The following is a 24,788-nucleotide window of genomic DNA, read 5'->3' as shown; positions in this document are numbered from 1 at the left end:
GTCGCACAGAGGCCGGGAGACGGTCTCTGCCATACACGGGCTTGTTGTGACGGAACCGTCTCCCGGTTCACCGCTAATTGGGGAGTGTCTGGCTCCCGGCCTCTGCCACGCAGGGGCATGTTTTAAAAATGGCCGCGCCATTTTTCCTACCGTTCAACCGGAGGCCCTGCCACCCGAAGGGATATTGATTAGATTGATTGCAATTTATTTTTCTCGCACACGTTGCATTTCAAATTCAAAGATATCTTTCATGTTTTCAGAAAAATGCGGTCGGGTACAAAAGTAACAAAGCCATACAAAAGTAACATTTACATCCCATACAATATACCTATTGGATCTATGCCATATTAGTAAACGATGTATGCCATATTTGTAAGTGAAAAAACTCTGACCCCTGAATTATCTGATTAGATAACATGTTTATAAGACAATAATTGATCTCATCACTTGAAATAAAAACAATTTCTAACGAGGAATTAATATTGATTTGTTTTCTTAAAATACTAATGTTTATGTAGTTGAAATGCAAATATTAAAGTGTGTTATCAATAATAATTTACATGATTAGTAGGTACTTTTAGGGTTCCGTAACTCAAAAAGAAAAAACGGAACCCTTATAGGATCACTCGTGCGTAGGGGTCACAAAACCGTGCGTATTTTATAAAACCGGTTTTTCGGTTTTTGTGAGATTGCAAAACCGGGTTTTCGGTTTTTTCGGTGATTTCGATCTTACGTATAATTTGTAAAATAAGCAATTATTTTTAGGTTCAATGTTTTGATATTACGTCTTCCACGACATTTCTATTTACTTTACCAAGACCATATCAATAAATTAATCCAAATCCATCAATAAAGTTTTTAACTAAGCAGTAATTCTAAACCGGTTTGCCTAAGCAACCTATTATATGACAACGGTGTTGACATAGTCCTCCTTCTGGAAATACACCGCTGATGATGCCCAACTCGCTAAACGAGATAAAATACCGGGATTTGATTTGGTAGCGGCATTATAATACCATAAACAATTAATATAGAACTTCGACATGCGGCCGGTCTTCTCTTACTGCCCTGGTCAACGTGATTTCAAATAACATCGATGGCAACAATATCGCCACCACGATTATTCAAATCGGCGGAACGCGGATATGCAGCATATATAATCCTCCACGTAGCTGCTGGCATACTCCACGCCTTCCTTACTTGGAACACCCATCCCTTTACATTTGAGACTTGAATAGCCACCATACCGGCTGGGGATAAAGGAAATCTGACGCCAACGAGAAGGCGATCATGGACTGGGCAGATAGGAACAAAACAACACTGTTTTAGTCGTTTCTCACAAAGGCAAAGGAACTTTCAAATCAGCTCGATGGAGAAGTGAACCCGGACCTAGTCTTCACAACAAGAGCAATAGACGGTACCCCAGTGGCCGCCGAGCTGTACGCGCTAGCGGATTTTCCACACTCTCAACACAGCCTAGTATTAGTTGTCATAGGTCTGAAAAGGTCTGAGTCGTATCCTGCCTAACACCACATCGCGGAAGTTTGCTTATGCTGATGATGCCCTTGTGACACAAAAAGACAGCTTGAAAATTGAACTAAATATCCTGGAAAAGGACCTGGATCTATTAGATGACTATTTCTCTCAGTGGCGTTTGTGCCCCTGCCCTTCCAAGACCGAGGTGTTCTGCGTTCACCAGTGCAACAAACTAGCCAACACGGAGCTGATATTAAAATTCAGAGGCAATCTTCTCCGACACAACTTTCTTCCTAAATATCTCCGAAGCATCCTGGATAGGGCATGCAGTACCGGTCCCGGTACCAAGAATTTCATTTCCCGGTTCTGGGCATGGCCGGAACCGGGATTCCCGGTTCTTCCCGGTTCTCAAGGCATCTTTTGATTACTTTTAAGAAATTGTTTCTGTTAGCGTACAATCTTTATGAATGACTTATTTTCATATAAATAATTGCATAAGAATTAATAAATGACTTATTTTATTATAAACAAACACTTAATTGGCGTTCGAACCTATTTTACGAAATTAACCGGCACACATAGGCTCCGCCTGGCCCGAGCCACACGGCCGTAGCGTAGTCGATGCACTCAACACTATATGACGGCACGGCCTGCCTTCACGAATGCCTACTTTACTAGGTTAATTTATCGGGTTATTTGGGTCCCCCGTTTCATAGCACCATTATTAAATGTTATATAATGTCCCGAGCTAAAGTACTAATACATTACTACTATTGAAATGGGAATAAATAGTCATATGATGAGAACCGGGAAGTACCGGTACCGGGTCTTCAGTACCGGTTCTTTTGATACCATAAAATTCCCGGGAATTCCCGGGAATATGAGAACCGGGAATTCCCGGGAGCATGCCCTAATCCTGGATTGAAGCCTTAACTTCAAGGACCATCAAAGCAGTCTATCTGCAAAACTGGGCAAATAGATATAACGTTGGAGACTAAAAAGCTGTTCATTTATACAATTAGTGCGTATAATGTATTGTTTTTTTAATTTGCTCTTCAAAATAATGAAACTATGTTTACAAAAGTGTAAAATCGAAAAACTCGAAAAAGCCGGTTTTATTAAAGTAAAAACCCGGTTTTGACAATTGGCTGTAAACCCGGTTTTTCCGGTTTTTTCGATTTCGGTGAAACCGGGTTTGTGACGCCTACTCGTGCGTCTGTCTATACGTCTGTCACAGCCAATTTGCTCCAAAACTATTGGACAAATTAAGTTGAAATTTGGTACACATATGGAAGTCTGCTACCCAAAGACGGACATGTAATATAAACAAATGGATTTTAAGTATAGGGGGCTATTTTAAGGGGAATATGAGAAAATTAAAAAACCAAGTTTTGCAAACCATATCGTGTTACATATTAAAAGTAGAGATGCACCGGATATCCGGTTACTATCCGGTATCCGGCCTATCCGGCCATCATTTTACTATCCGGCCGGATACCGGATAGTGACCTGCTATCCGGCCGGATACCGGATAGTAACATTGCTTGATTTCGGAGTAAACAATTGGATTTAAGAAACAGACACGGTCATAATCGTACTTGTTTATTATTTTAAAACAATTTAATCATACCACTGACTTGCACGCACACTCATTTCGAACCTAGAAATGAGTCCGCACGAACGTTTACTAGGAAACAGGTCAAACCTGCAGAATGCGCATCTGAAAAACCGAAATGTAGGTATAGTTCCGCCGGCCGAATATCCGGCGGCCGGATACCGGATATTCGGCCAGTGTCCAGGCCGGATATCCGGTATCCGGTATCCGGCCAAACAACTATCCGTTGCATCTCTAATTAAAAGGGCTTATTTTGAGGATCTCAAATATATATTTTTTTATAATTTTATATAAAACAGTTTAGAAATTATTTAAGAAAATAGGCAAAAAATGACCGCCCCCCCCCTTATCTCCGATAATATAGGGTCTAAAATTTTGAAAAAAAAAATACACAACCTTCTACCTCTAGATGACAGGAAAACCTATTAGAAATCTAGAGTCAAGCGTGAGCCGGACTTAAGAAAGAAAACGCGGTTGGGCTGTTTTAAGGACACAGCCGTAATGGTTTACGTGAAACTAGCTGTGGACAGCTTTTTCGAAAGCCGATGGCCGAGCTACGCGTAGGGCCGTAGGCCCAAGCATCCCTCAGAGGCTTTTTAAAACGCACGGCCGAAGGCCGAGTTGCGGGAGGTTAGTGCTCAAACACAGAACAATTATAGTTCAATTGTCTGAATGCAAAGGTCGAAAGCCCTGAAGGCCCGGAGCCTCCGACAAGTGCATGCTCCCCTGAAAGGAGATTGTCGATTTTGTTCTATCTTTTGCTAAGGGGTCATCCATTAATTACATTACACGTTTAGGGGGAGGGAGGGGTCAAGAAAATGTGACATATTGTGACATGGGGGAGGGGGGAGACACAAACTTTGTGACGTCACTTTAACTTCATCAGTAACCGAAAATTTATTTAAATTATTTTATTCGCTGTACATTTAAATAACAAGTTTTTAAAACGATAATCGTTTTTATTCGTTTAATTTTCTTTCCTTAGCAGTGTTGGGTTATAAAATTACTAATATTTCATCATCTCAGCCATAAGACGTCCACTGCTGAACATAGGCCTCCCCCTTGGACCTCCATACGTGCCGGTTGGAAGCGACCCGCATCCAGCGTCTTCCGGCGACCTTAACAAGATCGTCTGTCCATCTTGTGGGTGGACGTCCTACGCTGCGCTTGCTAGTCCGTGGTCTCCACTCGAGCACTTTTCGACCCCATCGGCCATCTTCTCTGCGTGCAATGTGGCCTGCTCATTGCCACTTCAGCTTGCTAATCCGGTGGGCTATGTCGGTGACTTTAGTTCGTCTACGGATCTCCTCATTTCTGATTCGATCACGCAGAGAAACTCCGAGCATAGCCCTCTCCATAGCTCGTTGAGCGACTTTGAGTTTTGAGATGAGGCCGATAGTGAAAGACCACGTTTCGGAGCCGTAAGTCATCATTTCTAATATTTATATCGTCAAAAATATTTTGATAAAATATTTATAATACTTAGGTGCTTACTTAATTCGATTTGGCGATTTCGTAGAAAAAATGTGACGTCACACTAGGGGGAGGGGTTTGCCAAATGTGACCAAGTTTTTTTTTTTTATTATGAATGGCCTTACTCATGGCCACAGACTAGCCGAGGCGTAGACGTGGCCTACGATGGAGCGAGCTCGCCCAGAAGGTGCCTGTTCACTCTTGATTTGAAGGTTGCCGGGTTATAAGAACACGGAAATATAGACGCCGGCAAGGAATTCCATTCCTTGGCAGTGCGCATAAGGAAAGTAGAAGCAAAGCGCTTCGTGCGAATTGGTGGAATATCTACCAAGTAAGGATGGAAACCGGCCGTGCGTCTGAAATGTGATAAGGAGGGGGGGAGGGGTAAAAAAACCTAGAAATTCGTGTGACGTAATTAATGGATGACCCCTAAGCGATTGGGCCCAATACCTATACCACAAAACAGATAAATACAGAAGTCAATCACATGTATGTACTTTACTTTTCATACCTACGGTCGGCGGTCGCTCTAGGGTTGCGATTGTTGCAAACTATGACTTATGCACAAACAACTATCGTGGTAGTGGCACTCGTATCCATCGTATCGTATCTCGTATCTAGTTGTTTGATTTATTGTTGAGGATGAAACGGGAAGAATGGAAATATAAATTAATAATGACATTAATAACTCAAATAGCTATTTTCATTTTAATGTCATTGTTATATTACAGATTTGCCACAGAAAATATCTTGCGATGATTTCGAGTTTGGCGAAATGCACGATTAATTTAAAGTGTAATAAATTGGCATTCTCATGTACAATGTAATAAATTCGCATTCGCATTCTCTCTGAAACCACTGGTAGCTTAAAAAAAGACAATTCACCGGTTAATGTTGAATTTAAACAACCGTCCACTGTACAGTTATAATCCTTTTTGTTTTGTTTCTCCATTATTGCACAAAAAAGTTCACAGACGCGTGTCTCAAGCGGATGGCACTCGCGCTCGCACTGGTCCCAACTGGTCCGAGATATCGTGTCCGTGAGCAGTGTCTATGTGTGCGTTGCTCGAGCGCGCTTTGTATGTAGATTGATTTCTGTTCCTATCTCTTTTGTGCCTATACATTACTGGAAAAACGCGCAAGAAGTCTGCAACTAAGCGTGAGCAGGTCTTGATAATAAGAATTGTGGATAAGCTCTGTCAGGGCCACAACCGCAATTGTTTACGTGAAACGTGGTGCGGACAGCTAGTGCTAAGGTTGATGGCCAAGCTCTGCGTTGGGCCGAAGGCCTGACGCATCCGAGAGAGGTGCACCTCCACGCAAGGTCGAAGCATGACCTTTAGGAGGTTAGTGCTCAAACAGAACAAATAATTGGTTTAAGTACGAGTAGCTAAGTGAGAAGGCTGAACTGCCACTGCCGTATATCGCGACCATCGAATTTCGCAAATTGCGGGGATTTTTCTATTACACCAATGAAACCGTAGGTAATTAGAGTGACAGAGAGAAATGCCAGCAATTTGCGAACTTCGAGCTTCGATTTCCGCGGTTATAGCCCTGTTATCTTGAATTAACAGAGATACACCTAACAATGAAAAAAAAATGTAGGCACTATGCTTAACATAATACTTGAACAAAAAAAATGGGTAACTAACTATCCTAAGATAGCCAGCTGTGTGTGGACAAATTGAATAAACAGTTGAATGTACTTAAGAACTTCGCTTTGCTCGCTCGTTCAAAAATGTGTGCAGTACGGAACCCTTGGGACGTGAGTTCGACTCGCACTTGACCGGTTTTTATTTTGATTTGATATGTCATATTATATTAAATTACAGCCCACTGTGTCTTGTTACTTTTGACCCACAACGTGTTACTTTCTGCACGCCAACGGGGTGATTAGTAACAAAAAAGGATTTTTTAAAAACAAAATACACAATTATAATGTTAGTCAAGACGTTAATGTACAGATCATGCACTGACGTTATATATGATACATTAAACTCATCAAAATAATAAGGGTTAACCAGAAACTAAGGTCAAAGTACAAAGTGTTACGTTTCTCCCCGCTCTACCCTACGCATCCAAAATTACTGTCCACCTATGTTCATCACTATATGTATTTTTTGCAAATAAATATATGGTTATCTTTATCAATAAATTAAGTCCTGGCAGGGTGGAACTTTCATTTTGGCGGATTCTTTCTCTCTGCATCTGACTGTACCTATAGCTGTTACGGCAATTTTTTGGTAAACTTACGGTTATATGTTCAGACTCTGAATCTCTATAGTAATTTAAGACGAAAATATTTAAAATATATGGACATACCTCTGGTCCTTGAACTACGTCCAAAGAGAGGTATGGGAATGGGAACTGAGAATGACATCTCGCTTCGTGTGGTAGGGCACAGCACAGCGGATGTCATTCCAGATCTAGAGCAGAGCTCAACCTTACAGAAATCTGCAGCCAAATAACACTAGCACTAGACTCTACTCATAGTGTCCTTCCTGCCGGTGAGTATGGTTGCCAGTTATCAACGAGGGGTGCGGAGTGTTAGACTCGGCAACGCGCATGGAGTTGCAGGCGTCCAAAGGCTACGAAGATTGCTTATCATCAGACGGGCCGGGCCGTATGCTTGTTTGTTAGCGACGAGGTATAAAAAATAAAATTAAATATGCACAGAATATCATTGAATTAAAAACTTTGTTTTATTTTATAGTAAATTAGTATAACACTCGATACACAGGCAATCACAATCCAGGCCGCAGCGATTTTGGGCTGTAAGCCTCGTAGGCCAGTAGGTATATATCGGCCTCACAAGCCGCAAAAACTCGCTAGGACTGAGTCTAGACCGTAGCCGTTTATTTATTCTTGATTTCATGAAGGTTTGCAGAACAGTACGTAACCGCATTATACATCTATCTTAGACGGACCTCACAGCAACAAAACAGGTTTACCACTGCACGATTTTCAAGTAGTACACGAAATATTTACATAATGTTCCGTATTAATAGGTAATATTTGAAGATCAAAAGTTCTGTAACATAAATACAAGATCACAACATTCTCTTCACAGTTCATTGACGTTGACGTACAAAAGTACGTCAAATAGGTATGCAATATTAATACCAGCATAATGAAAATTAATTCCAATCAGTAAGTATGAGTCTTCAAACTTTTTTCATTCTAAGCCGGGTTTCAAGGAGCAAATTACTTAAATGATATTGGAATCGTATTGTTTTAAGATAGTTTACTGCCTTTTTCAACCATTATGCCCCAATAAATCAAATCTAAGATGAGACTCGAGCTCCATCTGATGATAATTATTTACCCTGTTTTTTTAAATAGTATTTGTCTACTGGTATACTTTTTCGTATATGTATATGATTTAATGTCGAAATAAATGCCAAAATCAACTGTCATTTTAATTAAATTTGCGATACGTGTGCTTTGATCCGAGCCCAGCGGGCATCTGATCAAAGAAGTTGCGTGCACGGAACCGCTGATATCATATTTTGGAACTTATTTATTGAATGTGAAATTAAAAAAAAAAGTAATCCTGGTAGTCGCTCAAGCATACAATTGCGCGTTATTAGAAGCAGTTTTCATATTTTTATCTTTTGTGCACAAATTGTTACGAATCTTGAAAGTCCGTTTTAGACCTATGTTCGTGATCGTTTTCTATCGAGCAAAAGTCAAAAACTTAGGATTCTAATCACTCTAATCAGTAGAAAAAGCCCTCAAGTTTGCTAATTGAATGTATGGCAGCTGTATCGTGATCCAAAAAAGAGCTACGGCTTTTAAAAAACTCCGTTTTCTGAACTCACTGCACCTTAACTGCAAAAAAAGGCCATACTCATTCTATTTGGCACCAGAGCGCGGGCTAGTCCAACGCTCAAAAAACCAGTGTAGGTGCGCTCTCCGATAACGCGCCTTTGTTACGCATCTCGATGACACATTTTAGACTGGTTCTGTAGCGTTCGACTCGCCGGCACTCAGTAACCGAATTACGCAGGTTTTTATGCAGGTGGTTGTGGCACGTGGCACGAGCGGTTTTACTTAACAATAGACAATAGGATTAGCTCGGGCTTAGGTACAAAACTACGCACTATATGTAAGACAAGAGTGCTCACTCCATACATCAGTTTTGGTACCATGTTGTTGAGCATAAGACTTTCCGGTCGGTGCTACATCTATTGTCACTTGACAGTACTACTATTGCTACTCAGCAGTGCTGATAACTCCGCTACTTGATGCAAGATGTCTACTATGAAAATATTAGTCTTTTTGGTACCAAAACTGATGTGTGGAGTGAGCAATCTATGTATTTTTTTCTCTATGCTATAACTAATATAGAGTAGGTATATTGAAATTAACGCCATCTACTCGAGCAGGCCAAAGGTATGGTGCAATCTTTTCGAGCGATGGCGCCATAACCTTTGGCCTACAGTCGAGTAGATGGCGTTAATTTCAATATTAAGACTGCATCGAGCAAAATCAGCGAAAAAGGCAGTCACCGTTTAGTGGCTAGCGTCCACATCTCTTGATAATTTTTTTTATAATAAATATCATTATTATCCCAAAGAGTGTGTTTACAACGAATCACCCTTGAAAATTTGAAATCTTTTACAATATAATAAATACACTCATGCAAAGTTGTACCTAAAACGAGATGAACGAGTGTCAGCGTTTAGTAAAATTTGTATAAAAATTTCGATGCTCAAGCTATAAAATCGAGTGATTTCGAAAGCCAGATAACTGGACTACAACGAATCAGGCTTTTCCTATTTTTCCTCTTAAAGACAACAGAGAAACTCAATCGTAAACGTAAACTTTCGTAAAATTTCCATACATCCGCCATATCTGTCAAATTCTCCTTTGAATCAGATGCCCGCTGTGGGCCGTCCGGAGCGGACGCGTACTTAAAATCTCCCATTTTGACAGTTCATTTATGACATAAATTCATGTCCGTATACGAATGATGATACCAGTGAAAAACTGTGTTCAAAATAAATAGGGTAAATGAATAATGTCACACGGAGATCAAGAGTCATTAAAATTTTGATTTGTTTTTATTCATAAGTCATAATACTTTAAAAATATAACAAATTATATAAAAAATATACGAACACAACCAAATCAGTGTAATTAGTTTCTTCCTAATTCACTAAAAATGAAAAAAGTTTGAAGATTTGTTTTATCTTATTGGAATAAATTTTCATTGTGCTGGCATTCATATTGCGTCATTTTAAAAACATATATGACATAATGTCAATATACTAGATAGACAATTTATCAACAAATTTCTTCACATTTTAACGTAAACAATATAAATTATTAAAATTTTATTTATGAAGACGAAGCAATGTTGTTCACATAATATCAGCAATAAAATTCTTAGTTTCAACCAGTTTTGTTGCTATTCTGAGAGCTATCACGTGCTTTGAAAGTTAATTCAATGATATATCATAAAGAAATTGAAATCAAGACTCGACCTGCAGTCTCAGCGAGTTTTTGTGGCTATATTATCAGTTGAAAGAACGATATTTAAAGCCAATACCGCAGTGGTCTGGTTTACGAGTACCTATATTGGTTCTGACGATGATACGACTGACGATTTTTATATAAATGTATCTATCAAATTAACGTGCTTTTATTTCATTGATATTCGGTGCAAAACGATAACTCAGTAACGAAAAATAATTACTTATCAGAAATGCCTTAGGGTTTTTTTCAGTGAACGTTTATTTATAGGTATTTATGAGGTCTTATGTCTTATCAGTGTGGCTTTGGCCTTTGGACATTTTTGTAATGCTTTGTAATAAGGTAGGTGAGGTATCTATATCCCTAATTGTAGTAACCTTTTTTTGAATGAATTACAATTTAATTATTTAAATAAAAAAGTGGTCTACAAACATACATATCCGCTCGGTCCGCTAAAATAATTTAAGTGCCCTACATAATAGGTATATTTAAGATTAACAATCAGTAAACATCATTAATTACGCTCAAATGCTTGTTTCAAAGGTATAAAAGTACAATTTGCTAAGTAAACTGTCAATCTACATTAATTATAATAGATAGACTCCTAGAAGTCAGCTTACTGAAGATTATGAACAACATATATTATAAGTACTTTCTAAATAAAATACAATTTGTTTTTCCATGACTCATGTAGGCCGTATTTTACTATAGACCATTTTAAATTGAAGATGAAATTAATTCATGATAAAAGCTAATAAGGCCCGGTAATATTTTCTATTATTCTTGAACTTATGTTCAAGTCAGTGTTCAACTGTCAGTGCAAGTAACAAGGCCCGGTTCCGAACCAACATGGTATGGTTTTTTTATAAAACGTGTATTTTTCAAAAGCGCCGGAATATTTTTATAACTATTTTGGTATATATGAAGAAACATTGATTTGGTAATAATATCCTGATTATTAATATAACTATTTCAGTTAAAATAAAGGTGGGCCTTATATGCTTCACCTGACCTTATTCGTCCACATTTAGATCCTATAGCTATATTTGGTCACTTTGGCCGTCACTCTCCATTTGATGCCGATTGTACTAACCATTAAAAGTACAGCTCATATGTACTTTTACCTGTACTGAAACTTAAGCATTTGAGCGTAATTAAAGATGTTCACTGATTATTAACATTACGTGTTAAAGAACCGTGTCCCGATTTGGGCCATGGTGCGTCCATTAATGAATCGCATACTAACGGATAGAGGTTTACGAGTACATTCAAAGAAAAATAATTATAGGCAACCCAATACTAGTGGCTTAGTATACCAAAAATAAGAGAAGAGGGGAAATGGTCGGCTCCAATCTATGAAGTCCAATCTATGCTATATTTCTTCATGCTTTTAGCAACTAGGGCAAGTTATATATCATTTTTGTATAATTTAGGGACGAGGAATTCAGTTTTTAAATAATCGTATATAGGTATAACGAATGTAATAATTTATGGTAAACATACTCGTAATGAGTCACCATTATTTTAAGTTTAATATTTGTACGCCAATAGGCAAAACACAGAGCTCTATTTATTATTTTATATATAACACCTTAACTGTACCTGTGTTCCACAAATAAATTTTTACTTTACTTTACTTTACTTTACTTCATACAAATAAACTGATTTTTGCACAATAAATGATAATGATATGTAATTTTAGGACAATTTTGGCCTTTACAATCACAGTGTGGTGATTTGTACTAAATAAAAAATTGCAAAATCTAGGCCTAGCAACAAGCTCTTATGAATCGTAATTAATCTTAATCTAACTATCAGAACAATTTATTGATGTTAATATTATTCCATAATAAAATTGGATTATTATACATATCAAATTTAACAATAAGAATTTCACAGAAGGATCGTCAAACATTAAAAAGATTGTATAAAAAATACTAGTCTATAATTTCTAGAATAAAATCTAAATGTCAAAAAAATAAAAATAGGCACTCATATATTTTTTCTGAATATTAATTAGTAGCGCGTGGCGGTGATGATTTCTATTCAAATTGAATTATGGCCAAAGTCAAACATTTAAAAAAAAAAACTGAATCTGGCATTTGAAAAGTGTGAATACAATGTTTTAATATTTTACAGATAAATTACAGGTGATAATTTTGTAGATGTGGAAGGTAGAGTTGTGCTAGGCGTGGTAAGCGGGTGCAGATGCAGGAGCAAATAATAGGCACCAAGCGTTCGTTTTCGCACACCGATTTATTGTCCGTTACGACACACAATACACACATCTATCTATCTTTATACAAACAGAAGGAGAAAGAGCGAAAGCCAAATAATAATTACAAAACACAAATTTAACGGGAAAAAGCAACTTAGTATGACAGCCTCGATAACAACGTTCGTATCTAGCTCTCTGCGCCTGCGGGAAGCGGGCACAATACATCGCTGTCAGCGCTGCAGCCGAGGGCGGATCGTTAGACCGTCAAACACGGCGCGCAGCGCTTACAGCTGCTCTAGGATTACTTACACAGAACAGAGCTCATACATGTGAAAATTATCCAATAATAAAATCGGTCGCTCTGTCCGCGGGTAATTTAATATATTTGGGATTTACAATAAACTATACATTCATCCCTACAATTTTACAAATGAAATGGGTTTCTGCCACCATTGCCACCCTATTATAAAGCAGTAGGCTTTTTTACTAATAAGGGATGCCCACCAAATACGCTCATAAGAACGATTTATTCTATAGATATAGGCTATGAATTATCTAATGATATACAGGGTGTAATCGTTAAGTGTAGCCGGGCTATAAATCCGTAAATATAACAGATATCAGAAAATTTCAAATTGATATCGAAAGTGCGTTATCCAATGAGTAAAATTACATTAATATATTTTTTTAATAAAAGCAGAAATATCCCAAACATTAACTTCAAACCCACCCATACATTTAGTACGACGACTCACCCCTCAAAGAACGTTGGTGTTGTAAGAGATAAATCTGCTTGAGATTCATTATTTGCGATAATAAACTGTAATAAAATAATAAAACTACCGTTTATGAAATAATAAATCTAACATTTATTTTTTAATCACGCCGCAAAGTTAATTTAGAAATATTTAAGGGGGCCCGTCAATGTATCGCACAAGAAGGGCGTCATTTCGAGAAACTACTGTAAACAAAAAATGTACTTCCTTAAAAAATAAGTGTTAGATTTATTATTCCATAAACGGTAGTTTTATTATTTTATTACAGTTTATTATCGCAAATAACGAATCTCAAGCAGTTTTGTCTCTTACAACACCGACGTTCTTTGAGGGTTGAGTCGTCGTACTAAATGTATGGGAGGGTTTGATTGGAAGTTAATGTTTGGGATATTTCTGCATTTATTTAAAAAAAGTTATTAATGTAATTTTACTCATTAGGTAACGCACTTTCGATATCAATTTGAAGTTTTCTGATATCTGTTATATTATAAACTGAAATAAATGTCATATACTAAGAAAAAGTGACCAAGGCCTCCAGTGCCCCAGGCTGGAATCGAACCAGCGTCCTCTGCTATCGCGGCAGGTGCCTGAACCACTCGGCCACCGGGGTCACAGAAACGTTAGTCAAATTTTCCAAGTATATGCACTTTTTTTTTACTGAAGGCTTGTGGCGCCCCCTAGCCATCTCTAAGGTAGAACAGTATGGTTCGAACCCTTCTAGCTGGATCATTTCCATGATGATACCGAGCTAGCGAGAGAGATGGCGCTGCCCATCAATACAATGAAGTATTTGAACAAATTAAATTATTTCCAGGAAATATTTTAATTTGTTTTTATCAAGTAGAAACACTACTATATAAATTATAAACTGAAATAAATGTCATATACTAAGAAAAAGTGACCAAGGCCTCCAGTGCCCCAGGCTGGAATCGAACCAGCGTCCTCTGCTATCGCGGCAGGTGCCTGAACCACTCGGCCACCGGGGTCACAGAAACGTTAGTCAAATTTTCCAAGTATATGCACTTTTTTTTTTACTGAAGGCTTGTGGCGCCCCCTAGCCATCTCTAAGGTAGAACAGTATGGTTCGAACCCTTCTAGCTGGATCATTTCCATGATGATACCGAGCTAGCGAGAGAGATGGCGCTGCCCATCAATACAATGAAGTATTTGAACAAATTAAATTATTTCCATATAAAAATAATAATATTATAATATTTTTATTGTGCCTGGGGCACTGGAGGCCTTGGTCACTTTTTCTTAGTATATGACATTTATTTCAGTTTATAATTTATATAGTAGTGTTTCTACTTGATAAAAACAAATTAAAATATTTCCTGGAAATAATTTAATTTGTTCAAATACTTCATTGTATCTGTTATATTTACGGAATTGTAGCCTGGCCACACTTAACAATTACACCCTGTATAAGTTAATTCAGGACGCGTCATGGACCAGAACCCATACTATCCGGGACACAGTTCTTTAATATTATGTAGGACTAAAAAGGCCCTCTGTCGGTGCGGGTGACAAGGCCCAGTCCCGGGCCTTATTGAACGTATGAGATGAATTAGTAAATTTAAATATTTTAATATAGGTAGTTATGAGTTATTTGATTTCCCGATAAGTTTTAAGTAAGCATCACTTACTGACTTACAAAAGTATAAGTGTAGTACCTGAATTTTATTAGATGTTCTTAAAGCCTTATTATCAACAGAGCTTTAAAAATTAAGTTATAAGTGAAATATAATAAGCGTCTATAGTTGTAAAAAATGTTACAAGACCTATAACTAATGGAGGGATAATTTTAGATAGAGTCCACTTTTTTCGAGTAGGTAAAGTAGACGATTTCTTATATCTTTAATAATAAAACTCCTAGGTTTAATTTGGTCTATGTCTACAAACCGCATACCTACCATCGCACACCACCACACTGTTAACTGACACAGTCCATAAACCTTATTACAAAAGGCATAAGGTCTACCGATGGACAGTTAAGAGCGTCGCCGTTTTGTACCTATCTTAATACAAAAGTCAACAACGAAAATAATTAATTACCTAATACCTTTAAAAAAACATTAGGGGTCACTGACCTGTCCCAGTAAATTGAGGTAGTGTGCGTGAGCTGCGTTTGTGTGTGAAATGGGGTAATTTGACAGAATCTGAAAATTTACCCTCCTCGACGCCCTCTTAACAAATTAACACATATCAGTGAGAGAATAAGGATCAAAGTCAAATGGCGTTCTTCTGTCGAAAGATGGCAGTAAATGTACAGTGGCTACATAATTCACATTGGGAGCATTCCACGGGCTGTCCCGTACAAACGCATTTTATTTCCCATGTTGCGACTTTTTTTTCGGCATTTAAGGTGGTTCTCCTTGCTCGATTTTCATACAACTTTCTTGGCACCCTAGCTCCTATTATATAGGGTTTCTTCACTTGTATATGTAATGTTTGGGTAGTATATATATTTCTGTCTTCGCTTAACGTAAAAAAATACTAGATATTGATTAAAATTATTAAGAAAAAAGCCTTTGAATATTGGTAAAATTTTGCCTCATTGCTTGTTTGTGTGAGTGATGCTTATAGTATCGGTGTAATTCTAACATGGCGACTTCATTTGACAAGCAATCATTTTTAATTTGTCAAAGGTGTAACAGATGGCACTTTAAAACCGCAACACAGATTACCTGTGTATTTTGTTTTATTTTCACTCAATAGAGGGAGGTATATTTGATGCACAAAGCATGTTACGAGTATACCTACTCATTTAAGAATCTCCTTTCTGATATAATTTCATTCCCAGATTTAATATAACTTAATAATTATTATGATTATTACACAATAAAATACATTTATATATTTATACATAGAAAGGTCAGTCCAAACAATAATTCGCGTTACGGTCGTCCACAGAAAACCCTTGTGAATTCTGCTTTCGTTTCGGTAGTAATATAAATGTTCTCTGGAAAAGCCTATATTTATTGTAACAATGATTTTTAAACTAAAATACCTAGCTATATTTTTCTCAAAAATATATAGGTATGTGGAGAAAAATGTCATCTTCTTGTAAATAAACAAGATTCTATATCTTCTGCTTGTGCATAACAATAACATTAGTAGATGATATTTTTAGGGTTCCGTACCCAAAGGGTAAAACGGGATCCTATTACTAAGACTTCGCTGTCCGTCCGTCTGTCCGTCTGTCTGTCACCAGGCTGTATCTCACGAACCGTGATAGCTAGACAGTTGAAATTTTCACAGATGCTGTATTTCTGTTGCCGCTATAACAACAAATAAAATAAAGATTTAAATGGGGCTCCCATACAACAAACGTGATTTTTGACCAAAGTTAAGCAACGTCGGGAGTGGTCAGTACTTGGATGGGTGACCGTTTTTTTTTTGCTTTTTTTTTGTTTTTTTTGCATTATGGTACGGAACCCTTCATGCGCGAGTCCGACTCGCACTTGCCTGGTTTTTTCAAAAATGCTGCCTTTCACCCGAGTTAAAACACTCTACTTTTCTTTTCGCATACGAGGAAAGTAAAATGCATGTGTTTTTTTAAATACATTTTTATAGTAGGTATTTTTGAGAGTAGGTATTTTCAATTAACAATTTGGCCAAAAGTATCGTTATTTATGGAATGGGGAGTCAAATATCAGAATGGAAATTGTATAACAAATCCATTTATACCCAAATTTCAATTGCTTATTGTAAAAAGAATAATAAAATCGTACTTGCAATTGGAACCTAAACTGCCCTAGTGCAGAAACGTATCATTTCCTGCACACCTTTTACAACAACAATGACCCTCTTTCATATATTCGGTCAAATTGTGCTTTTTGAAAAACTAATTATAGCCAGCCTTTTATGAATGTAGTATGATACCTTAGGGTATGGTGCTTTACGCACACTAGCGTCCCTTCCCCTCCCCCTGACGCAACCCCCCCTTTTTGCATGAAATATGTCCCGGTTCACAGTTTTTTACATGTTTTGAGGAAAGTATACATTTTAGGTAAAAAGTGTCAATGAAAGAAATAATCCTTAATAAATTCTTAATAAAAAAGGTCATATTCATTTTTTTTATATGATGCACCTAATTCATGTATTAGCTTGTCAAAATTCGAAATAACATAGTTTTTACTTAGGGTTCGAAATTCATTTATTATACAAGGTGTAACATGAGGAAACCGAATAATTTTAACAGCGTATTCCTGATCACATTTAGAGACAAAAATGTCCTATAAACTTTTTGAAATTCGCCTAGTTTCAGAGTTAATACCAATTTAAAAAAAAAACAAGTCTATTGATTGTTACATAGTTCAAAACGCCTTTTTGATGGCGATGTTGCTACTATGGGATTTAGTCTAAATATCCTTATTGATATGTCAAAAAGTGACAACTAACACTTTGCAAAAACTAAGTTTTACGAAAAAAAAAAACATTTTAAGTGACAAGTTTACCAATAGCATTTAATTTTTATGTACAAATTCATTCATAAAATTAAAAAAAAACCAAACAATATTTTTTTTTGGCGAAATTGACCTAAACACATATTATATATTACATTTTAGGATAAAAGTGTCAATGAAAGAAATAGTTCCTTATTAAATTCTTAGTAAAAAAGGTTATATTCATTTTATAACACTTATTATACAAGGTGTCCTCAAGAAATGCGAAAGATTTTATTTCTGAGGCCAAAAGAAGGAAAAAATGTATGTATGAGTTTAGGTCAATTTAGCTGAAAACAATTTTTTTTATTGTTTTTAGGGTTCCGTACCTCAAAAGGAAAAAACGGAACCCTTATAGGATCACTCGTGCATCTGTCTGTCTGTCCGTCTGTCACAGCCGATTTTCTCCGGAACTACTGGACCAATCAAGTTGAAATCTGATACACATATGTAAGTTTGTAAACAAATGAATTTTAAACATGGGGGCCACTTTTGGGGGGTAAATGAAAAAATTCAAAAATAAAAAAATTCAAACTATATCATGTTACATATCAAATGAAAGAGCTTATTGTAAGGATCTCAAATATATATTTTTTATAATTTTCGAATAAACAGTTTAGAAGTTATTCAAGAAAATAGGCAAAAAGCCCCCCCCCCCTTTATCTCCGAAACAACTAGGTTTAAAATTTTGAAAAAATACATAAAATAGGTCTATACCTATAGATGACAGGAAAACCTATTAGAAATCTACAGTCAAGCGTGAGTCGGACTTAATTACAGTTTTTGATCCGACTCCTACGGATTTTTTAAAGATTTCACTCACGTTTCGTATAAATAATGTTTAGTTTTAAGTTTATAAAATACATATGTATGTTAGTCTGCAAGGTATTTGTAATATGGGCCTTGTTCCCTGAATTAAATATCTAAATAAATAAAATAAAAAATACATTGTTAAAAATTGTGTAATATACGGAACCCTTGGAACGCGAGTCCGACTCGCACTTGGCCGCTATTTTTTAAATTTTTTGAATATATATGTATGTACATAAAAAGTAAATGTTATTGGTAAACTTGTCAGTTAACATGGATTTTTACTTTTTTTTCGTAAAACATAGTTTTTGCAACGTGTTACTTAATTGTCACTTTTTGACATATCAATAAGGATATTTAGACTAAATCCCATAGTAACAACATCGCCATCAAAAAGGCGTTTCGAACTATGTAACAATAGAAACTTGTTTTTTTTTTAATTGGTATTAACTCTGAAACTAGCCGCATTTCAAAAAATTTATAGGACATTTTTGTGTCTAAATATGATCAGGAATACGCTGTCAAAATTATTCGGTTTCCTCGTGTTACACCGTGTATAATAAATGAGTTTCGAATCCTAAGTAAAAACTATGTTATTTCGAATTTTAACAAGCTAATACATGAATATGGTGCATCATGTAAAAAAATGAATATGGCCTTTTTTATTAAGAATTTATTAAGGATTATTTCTTTCATTGACACTTTTTTCCTAAAATATATACTTTCCTCAAAAAATGTAAAAAACTGTGAACCGGGACATATTTCATGCAAAAAGGGGGGGTTGCGTCAGGGGGAGGGGAAGGGACGCTAGTGTGCGTAAAGCACCATACCCTAAGGTATCATACTACATTCATAAAAGGCTGGCTATAATTAGTTTGTCTTCCCCATACATTAGAACACAATTTAACCGAATCAATAGCATGAGAAATGAAACGGATATTTCTTGTTTTCTTTGCATTAGCATTTTTCTCTCGATAATTTAATCAATTTGCAACATAAGTAGAAGAATCCTCATATATCCATAAATATCAAAATATAAAAGGACATACATGTTCAGAAGATTTCGCCGTGCGACGTTGCCAAATGGTTTAAAGTACAACATGCTCGCAACGTTTGGATGTCAATAATTCGACAATGAAAAATTATATTTCAAATCAATTCAAACTTGATATTTTTGACAGTAATGGGTTACTTAAATAAGAAGGCATTTTTCGCCCGGGTCTACTATGGTCAAATGGTCTAGTGGCTTTTAGCTATTGAGTATAAGTTTAACAAGTTGAACAGCATGACAGGGTTCAAACCACGAACAAAGATTTCTTTTTGTATTTATTTATTTATTTTATTTCATCTTTTTGGTAATTTTATATGCCTTATTTTAAATAAATGTGTTGTATTTGATTATTTCATGTAGGTATATCATTTCAAGAAAATTTTGGAAACTTTTATTTTATACCTGGTCAAGCAAATCTTCTCAGTAAAAAAAGGCGCGAAATCCAAATGTTCTATGAACGATATCCCTTCGCGCCTACATTTTTCAAATTTGCCGCCTTTGTCTACTGACAAGATCTGCTTGACCAGCTATACTTCGTCGATAGTTGACTTCTTATGTACCTATTCTGCGATCCTAATTAGCCTCATGCATGAATTTTTTTTTAATTATTTTAATCATTATTTATATCCTTTGAAAACCGGAAAATAAAAATACTTTTATTATAAATCTTCCCATATTATTATTAAAAAATAATTAAAATACTGAAAATGTTTTACTCACGTAAGTTTAGTTTCGAAGAATAACATACGCTTAAAATAATTCAAAAGAGAATGCTAAAATTATAAAATAAAAAAAAATTGGATTTGTCGGGGTTTGAACCATGTATCTTAGCTACAATCTGATTTTTTTCAAAATAGAGGCTACGGATGCCACGAGCACATGACAGTTGATGGTCGAAAACATTAGTTGCTTCTGAATGCCTTGTAATTCTTAATCGTTGCTCAAACAAGAATTTATTATTTAATTTCCAATCTTTTTTCAACAATAAACATTTCATCCGCTGCGCCCTCTAGGTTACTTTACTGTAACATTACGAATCTGCTGACATTTGACACTGACTTTAAGGTGACTTTAAGTACGTAAGTGTGCGTGAATGCAAGAAATTGCAATATTTTGCAGTTGGATTCCGGTAATAACGAAATGAGACAATGTTGAGTTGAACATGTCTCGATTTGGATGTAGTATTTTTTATAGTTTTCGCACATATCAACACATCTTATGAAACTTTGTATTTTGGGAGAAATAGTGAAAATCCACAATTCGTGCACAGTGACGCCATCTTTTGGCTGATAATCGGCATCCCATCCCTAGACATCCACCTTAAAGCAGGCGATTATATTTCTGTGCATATTTTTGACCATTTGTCATAGAAAAGAAAACTCTATACCTGCAAATCTTCAGAAAATTCGCGTTTGTACGGGACAAACGGTAGACAATTTCATGGAATGCTCCATTGACAATCCACCTATATACACTCTATTCTCTTCGCTATTACTAAGACTCCACTGTCCGTATGTCTGTCACCACTCACCAGGCTGTGTCTCATGAACCGTTATAGCTAGACAGTTGAAATTTTCACAGATGATTGAGGTAAACAACAGGCGGTGTTATCGTTAAAAAGCGATCTCTTCCAGACAACCTTCAGGTAACGGAAATTCTTAGTCAATATTTTGACCTTCTCCTCGTTATCCCGGCATTTTTCCACGGCTCGTGGGAGCCTGGGGTCCGCTTGACAAGGTTTGAATATTTTGAGCTCACCTTAAATTAAAATCGAGTGAGAACCTCTTCCCGCAGCCCTCGAAGGTGCACTGGAACGGTTTCTCCCCGGTGTGCACCAGCTGGTGCCTTTTTAGCTTTGAACTTTCTACAAACGCTTTACCTGAAACCAAATAATATAAATAAGGTTTTGGCAAAAATTTCATGTTTGGTACAAGCTTTTATCGCTGACTGTACTTTTCTTTCCACAGGCAACTAATGCTCATCGAGACAATTCTTCTTCTTCTTCCTGGGAACCCTCTAGACCGAGTTTAGAGCAATTATTTCATGCAACCGATGATGCCAAAAATGCGGGGGTGCGCGGGACGAGGTGAGCGATTGTCCCGTGCCGTGATTGGTCCGTTCAAAGACACGGACGTCATACAAAGACACTTTCGACTCGAACATGGAGTAAAATTACCGTATGCGTGGCAGAGGGGGTAGCGCGACTATACTAAGTCTGGAGGATGTTTTGTCTGTGCCTTAAGCATAGTAAGTTCTGCCATCTTGTGGGCTACTTAGGAAGTATAAACTTCACATTTACGTCTCGCGCCAAAAATCTGACGGCTCCTATGCTGCCCCCTATAGTTCATGCACGCCCCCTATAATGTTACGTACCACATTATCATTCGTCTAAAAAGTAAGTACAGGGTGTATAGTTCGTAGATTTCTAATAGAGCCCGAGCTAATCCTATTGTCTATTGTTAAGTAAAACCGCTCGTGCCACGTGCCACAACCACCTGCATAAAAACCTGCGTACTTCGGTTACCGAGTGCCGGCGAGTCGAACGCTACAGTACCAGTATAAAATGTGTCATCGAGATGCGTAACAAAGGCGCGTTATCGGAGAGCGCACCTACACTGGTTTTTTGAGCGTTGGACTAGCCCGCGCTCAGGTGCCAAATAGAATAACTATGACCCTTTTTGGCAGGTAAGTAGCACGTGCGGTTTTACTTAACAATAGACAATAGGATTAGCCAGTGCCGTGTGGTGCCGGCATCAGAAAAGAAAAAGAATAGCACCACCCCATCTAATGTCTGCTATATCTAAAATATTAAGGGGAGAATCAGACTGCCTAGACTTGGTGGCAAAAACGACTACCTTTTTTGTTCCCGACAACTATCTACGTTGTCGCAGCCATCGCCTCCTAGATAATGGAATCATTCACATGACTGCACACCAGTACTCTGCAATTGTCCGTTCCCGGACACTTCTTAATAATTTCTTATCTTTTGCACCTAACTCCGACTTGTTTGCCGACGAAAGTCATAAACTTGTTAAAGATTTTTTACGTTTTTGCGAACAAACATCCAATAGCTAGCTTATTAATCGCTCTATTATTACTTAGGTACTTAATTTTACAGTGCATTGGTGTTAGCTGTAATGCTGTAAAATTTAATTTCAATAATTATCAATATCAAATCTCGTCCCGTGGGTGTCGTATAAGGCGACTAAGGGAAAACTGGCGTCAGATATGCATAAGAGCAAGGCTCGCCCGTATCCTTAGCGGGGTCCTTGCTCACAAGAGCCGTGCGCGCGCCACATAGAAAAAAAAAAGGATTAGCCGCCGGGCTCTATTACGAAGCTACGAACTATACATAATACGCACCACACTCCGCGCACACGTGTACGCGCGGCCCGTGCGTGTGCAGATGCTTCCTCATCGCCGAGTTGTCTCTGAACATTTTCGTGCAGCCTTTGTGTGGACACGCTGAAAACATTAAAAAAGACAGTTAGTATGAATTTAAATCTTTGTAATACCCATGACTAGAGATGCAACGGATAGTTGTTTGGCGGGATACCGGATATTCGGCCTGACCATCGGCCGAATATTCGGCCGGAGCAACTATACCTACATTTCGGTTTTTTAGGTGCGCATTGTGCAGGTTTTGACCTGTTTTCTAGTGAATATTCGCGCGGACTCATTTCTAGGTTCAAAAGGAGTGCGCGTTTAAGTCAGTGGAATGTTTAAATTGTTTTAAAATAATAAACGAGAACGATTATGACCGTGACTGTTTCTTAGATCCAATTTATTTACTCCGAAATCAACCAATGTTACTATCCGGTATCCGGCCGTATAGTAGGTCACTATCCGGTTTCCGGCCGGATAGTAGGTCACTATCCGGTATCCGGCCAGATATTAAAATAATGGCAGAATAGGCCGGATCGCGGATAGTAACCGAATATCCGGTGCATCTCTGCCCATGACCCCATTATTATTGCCAGTAAGGCCCGTCTTTATATCTTATCTTACTACTTCTGATGATCTCTGAATGTTTGGGTAAAATAGGATAAATGATTATTCGGTGTGAATTTAAAACATCCCACCTATAGTTCTGTCCGATGATTCGGGGGAGGGTTTCTTTAGCCTGATCTTGTGGCCGGGCCGTGCGAACTCCGCCAACTGCTTGGGGTCTGATAAGTCTAAACCTGGAAAAAGAATATACAGGAAACGTCTTAAACATCGAATAAGTAGTTAAGCCACAGAATAAGTAATAGTATTATCATATAGCACGGCCACGCCCCGCCCCGCCCCGACTCGCATGACCTCGCCCCGCGACATGAATCTGCCGGACTTCTGGCGTTCTCTTAATAAAGTGACTCACCCACACATAGGGGTTGTCCATAAATTCCATTCCAGTCATCCATTTTTGACCCCCCCCCCCCTACAATCATCAAAAATCATGCTTCAAATGACCCCATTTCCTCTTACTTCATGCTACCGTCATCCGATGTCCAGACCCCCCCCCCCCCTAATTTGAAATGACATAATTTATGAATAGCCCCATACACAATGACTAGTGTACAGAGATTCCGCGCACACATAAACGCAAATGACTTTTGATGTATGGCGTGTCCGCCCTGTGGTTAAGCGTTATTAATATATGCATAGAATAAAATAATAGTACTAGGTACAGTAGGTTCACTCTCTAACAAAACGCGTCTATTACTACAGATACGACCGCAAGGTGGCGCAAGCGCGAGCAGGCGTCCGTACCGTAGCGGTGCGCGGCAACCACTACTGCTAGACACCAAAACTGGTGTGAAGTTTGATTAAAATAACACTTGCACTGCGTGGGCTATCAAAATTGCTGCAGTCTTTTCTTGGTCTAACTCTAATGAGATTCTTTGTATTTACCTGGCATTGTCTCGTTGCCCAGTATTGTCTTCTTGCCGGTCATGTACTCCGTGTAGTCGGGATCTGGCTCGGGGTTGGAACCGTCATCTGTCAAGTAGTAGAGATGCTTAGTAATACCACAGAATAAATAATAGTACTAGGTACAGAAGACTCACTCTCTAACAAAACGCGTCTGTTACGAGCAGTACGAATATGATGGTCTTTCTTGTCTACGTGACAGCGTGATAAAACGGTGTCCGTCACTTTCTATCCCACGGTGTTAAACAGTGACAGTTGTGTTATCACGTGGATAAAGATGGATAAAGCTATCCATAATACGCCGGCAGGACAGATATGGCCGCTAGGTGGCGACAGCGCCACACGCGGCTTAAGGCTAGCCACCAAAATTGGTGTGGAACGGATGTACTTTTAGCTACCTGTAGCAAAGCGACGAAATCGCGGAGTGACCCATGCCTGGTAATACATATGTATGTTTAATTTAAGATTCTAGAGATAGTTCGAAAAGTGTACCTATACATGTTTATGATACTGACTATGTATTAACAGTACA

The 24,788-nt window shown here is 37.7% G+C and overlaps 1 protein-coding gene across 1 annotated transcript in view; it reads right to left on the bottom strand.

Moving 5' to 3' along the window:
- The window catches only part of LOC134677928 (transcriptional repressor protein YY1-like), a 45,664-nt gene that overhangs the window by 5,797 nt on the left and 15,079 nt on the right, over positions 1-24,788 (bottom strand). The window contains exons 7-10 of the mRNA XM_063536374.1: positions 24,239-24,325; positions 23,428-23,529; positions 22,709-22,810; positions 21,104-21,224 (exon numbers count right to left, since the gene is read on the bottom strand). Coding sequence (XP_063392444.1) covers positions 21,104-21,224; positions 22,709-22,810; positions 23,428-23,529; positions 24,239-24,325 — 412 coding nt within the window. The remainder of the gene's footprint in view (positions 1-21,103; positions 21,225-22,708; positions 22,811-23,427; positions 23,530-24,238; positions 24,326-24,788) is intronic.

Source organism: Cydia fagiglandana, chromosome 27 (genome assembly GCF_963556715.1).
Source record: "Cydia fagiglandana chromosome 27, ilCydFagi1.1, whole genome shotgun sequence".
In the NCBI taxonomy this organism is placed as follows: domain Eukaryota; kingdom Metazoa; phylum Arthropoda; class Insecta; order Lepidoptera; family Tortricidae; genus Cydia; species Cydia fagiglandana.
Note: the sequence above shows the minus strand (reverse complement) of the source record. Positions and strands in the feature narration are given on the sequence as shown.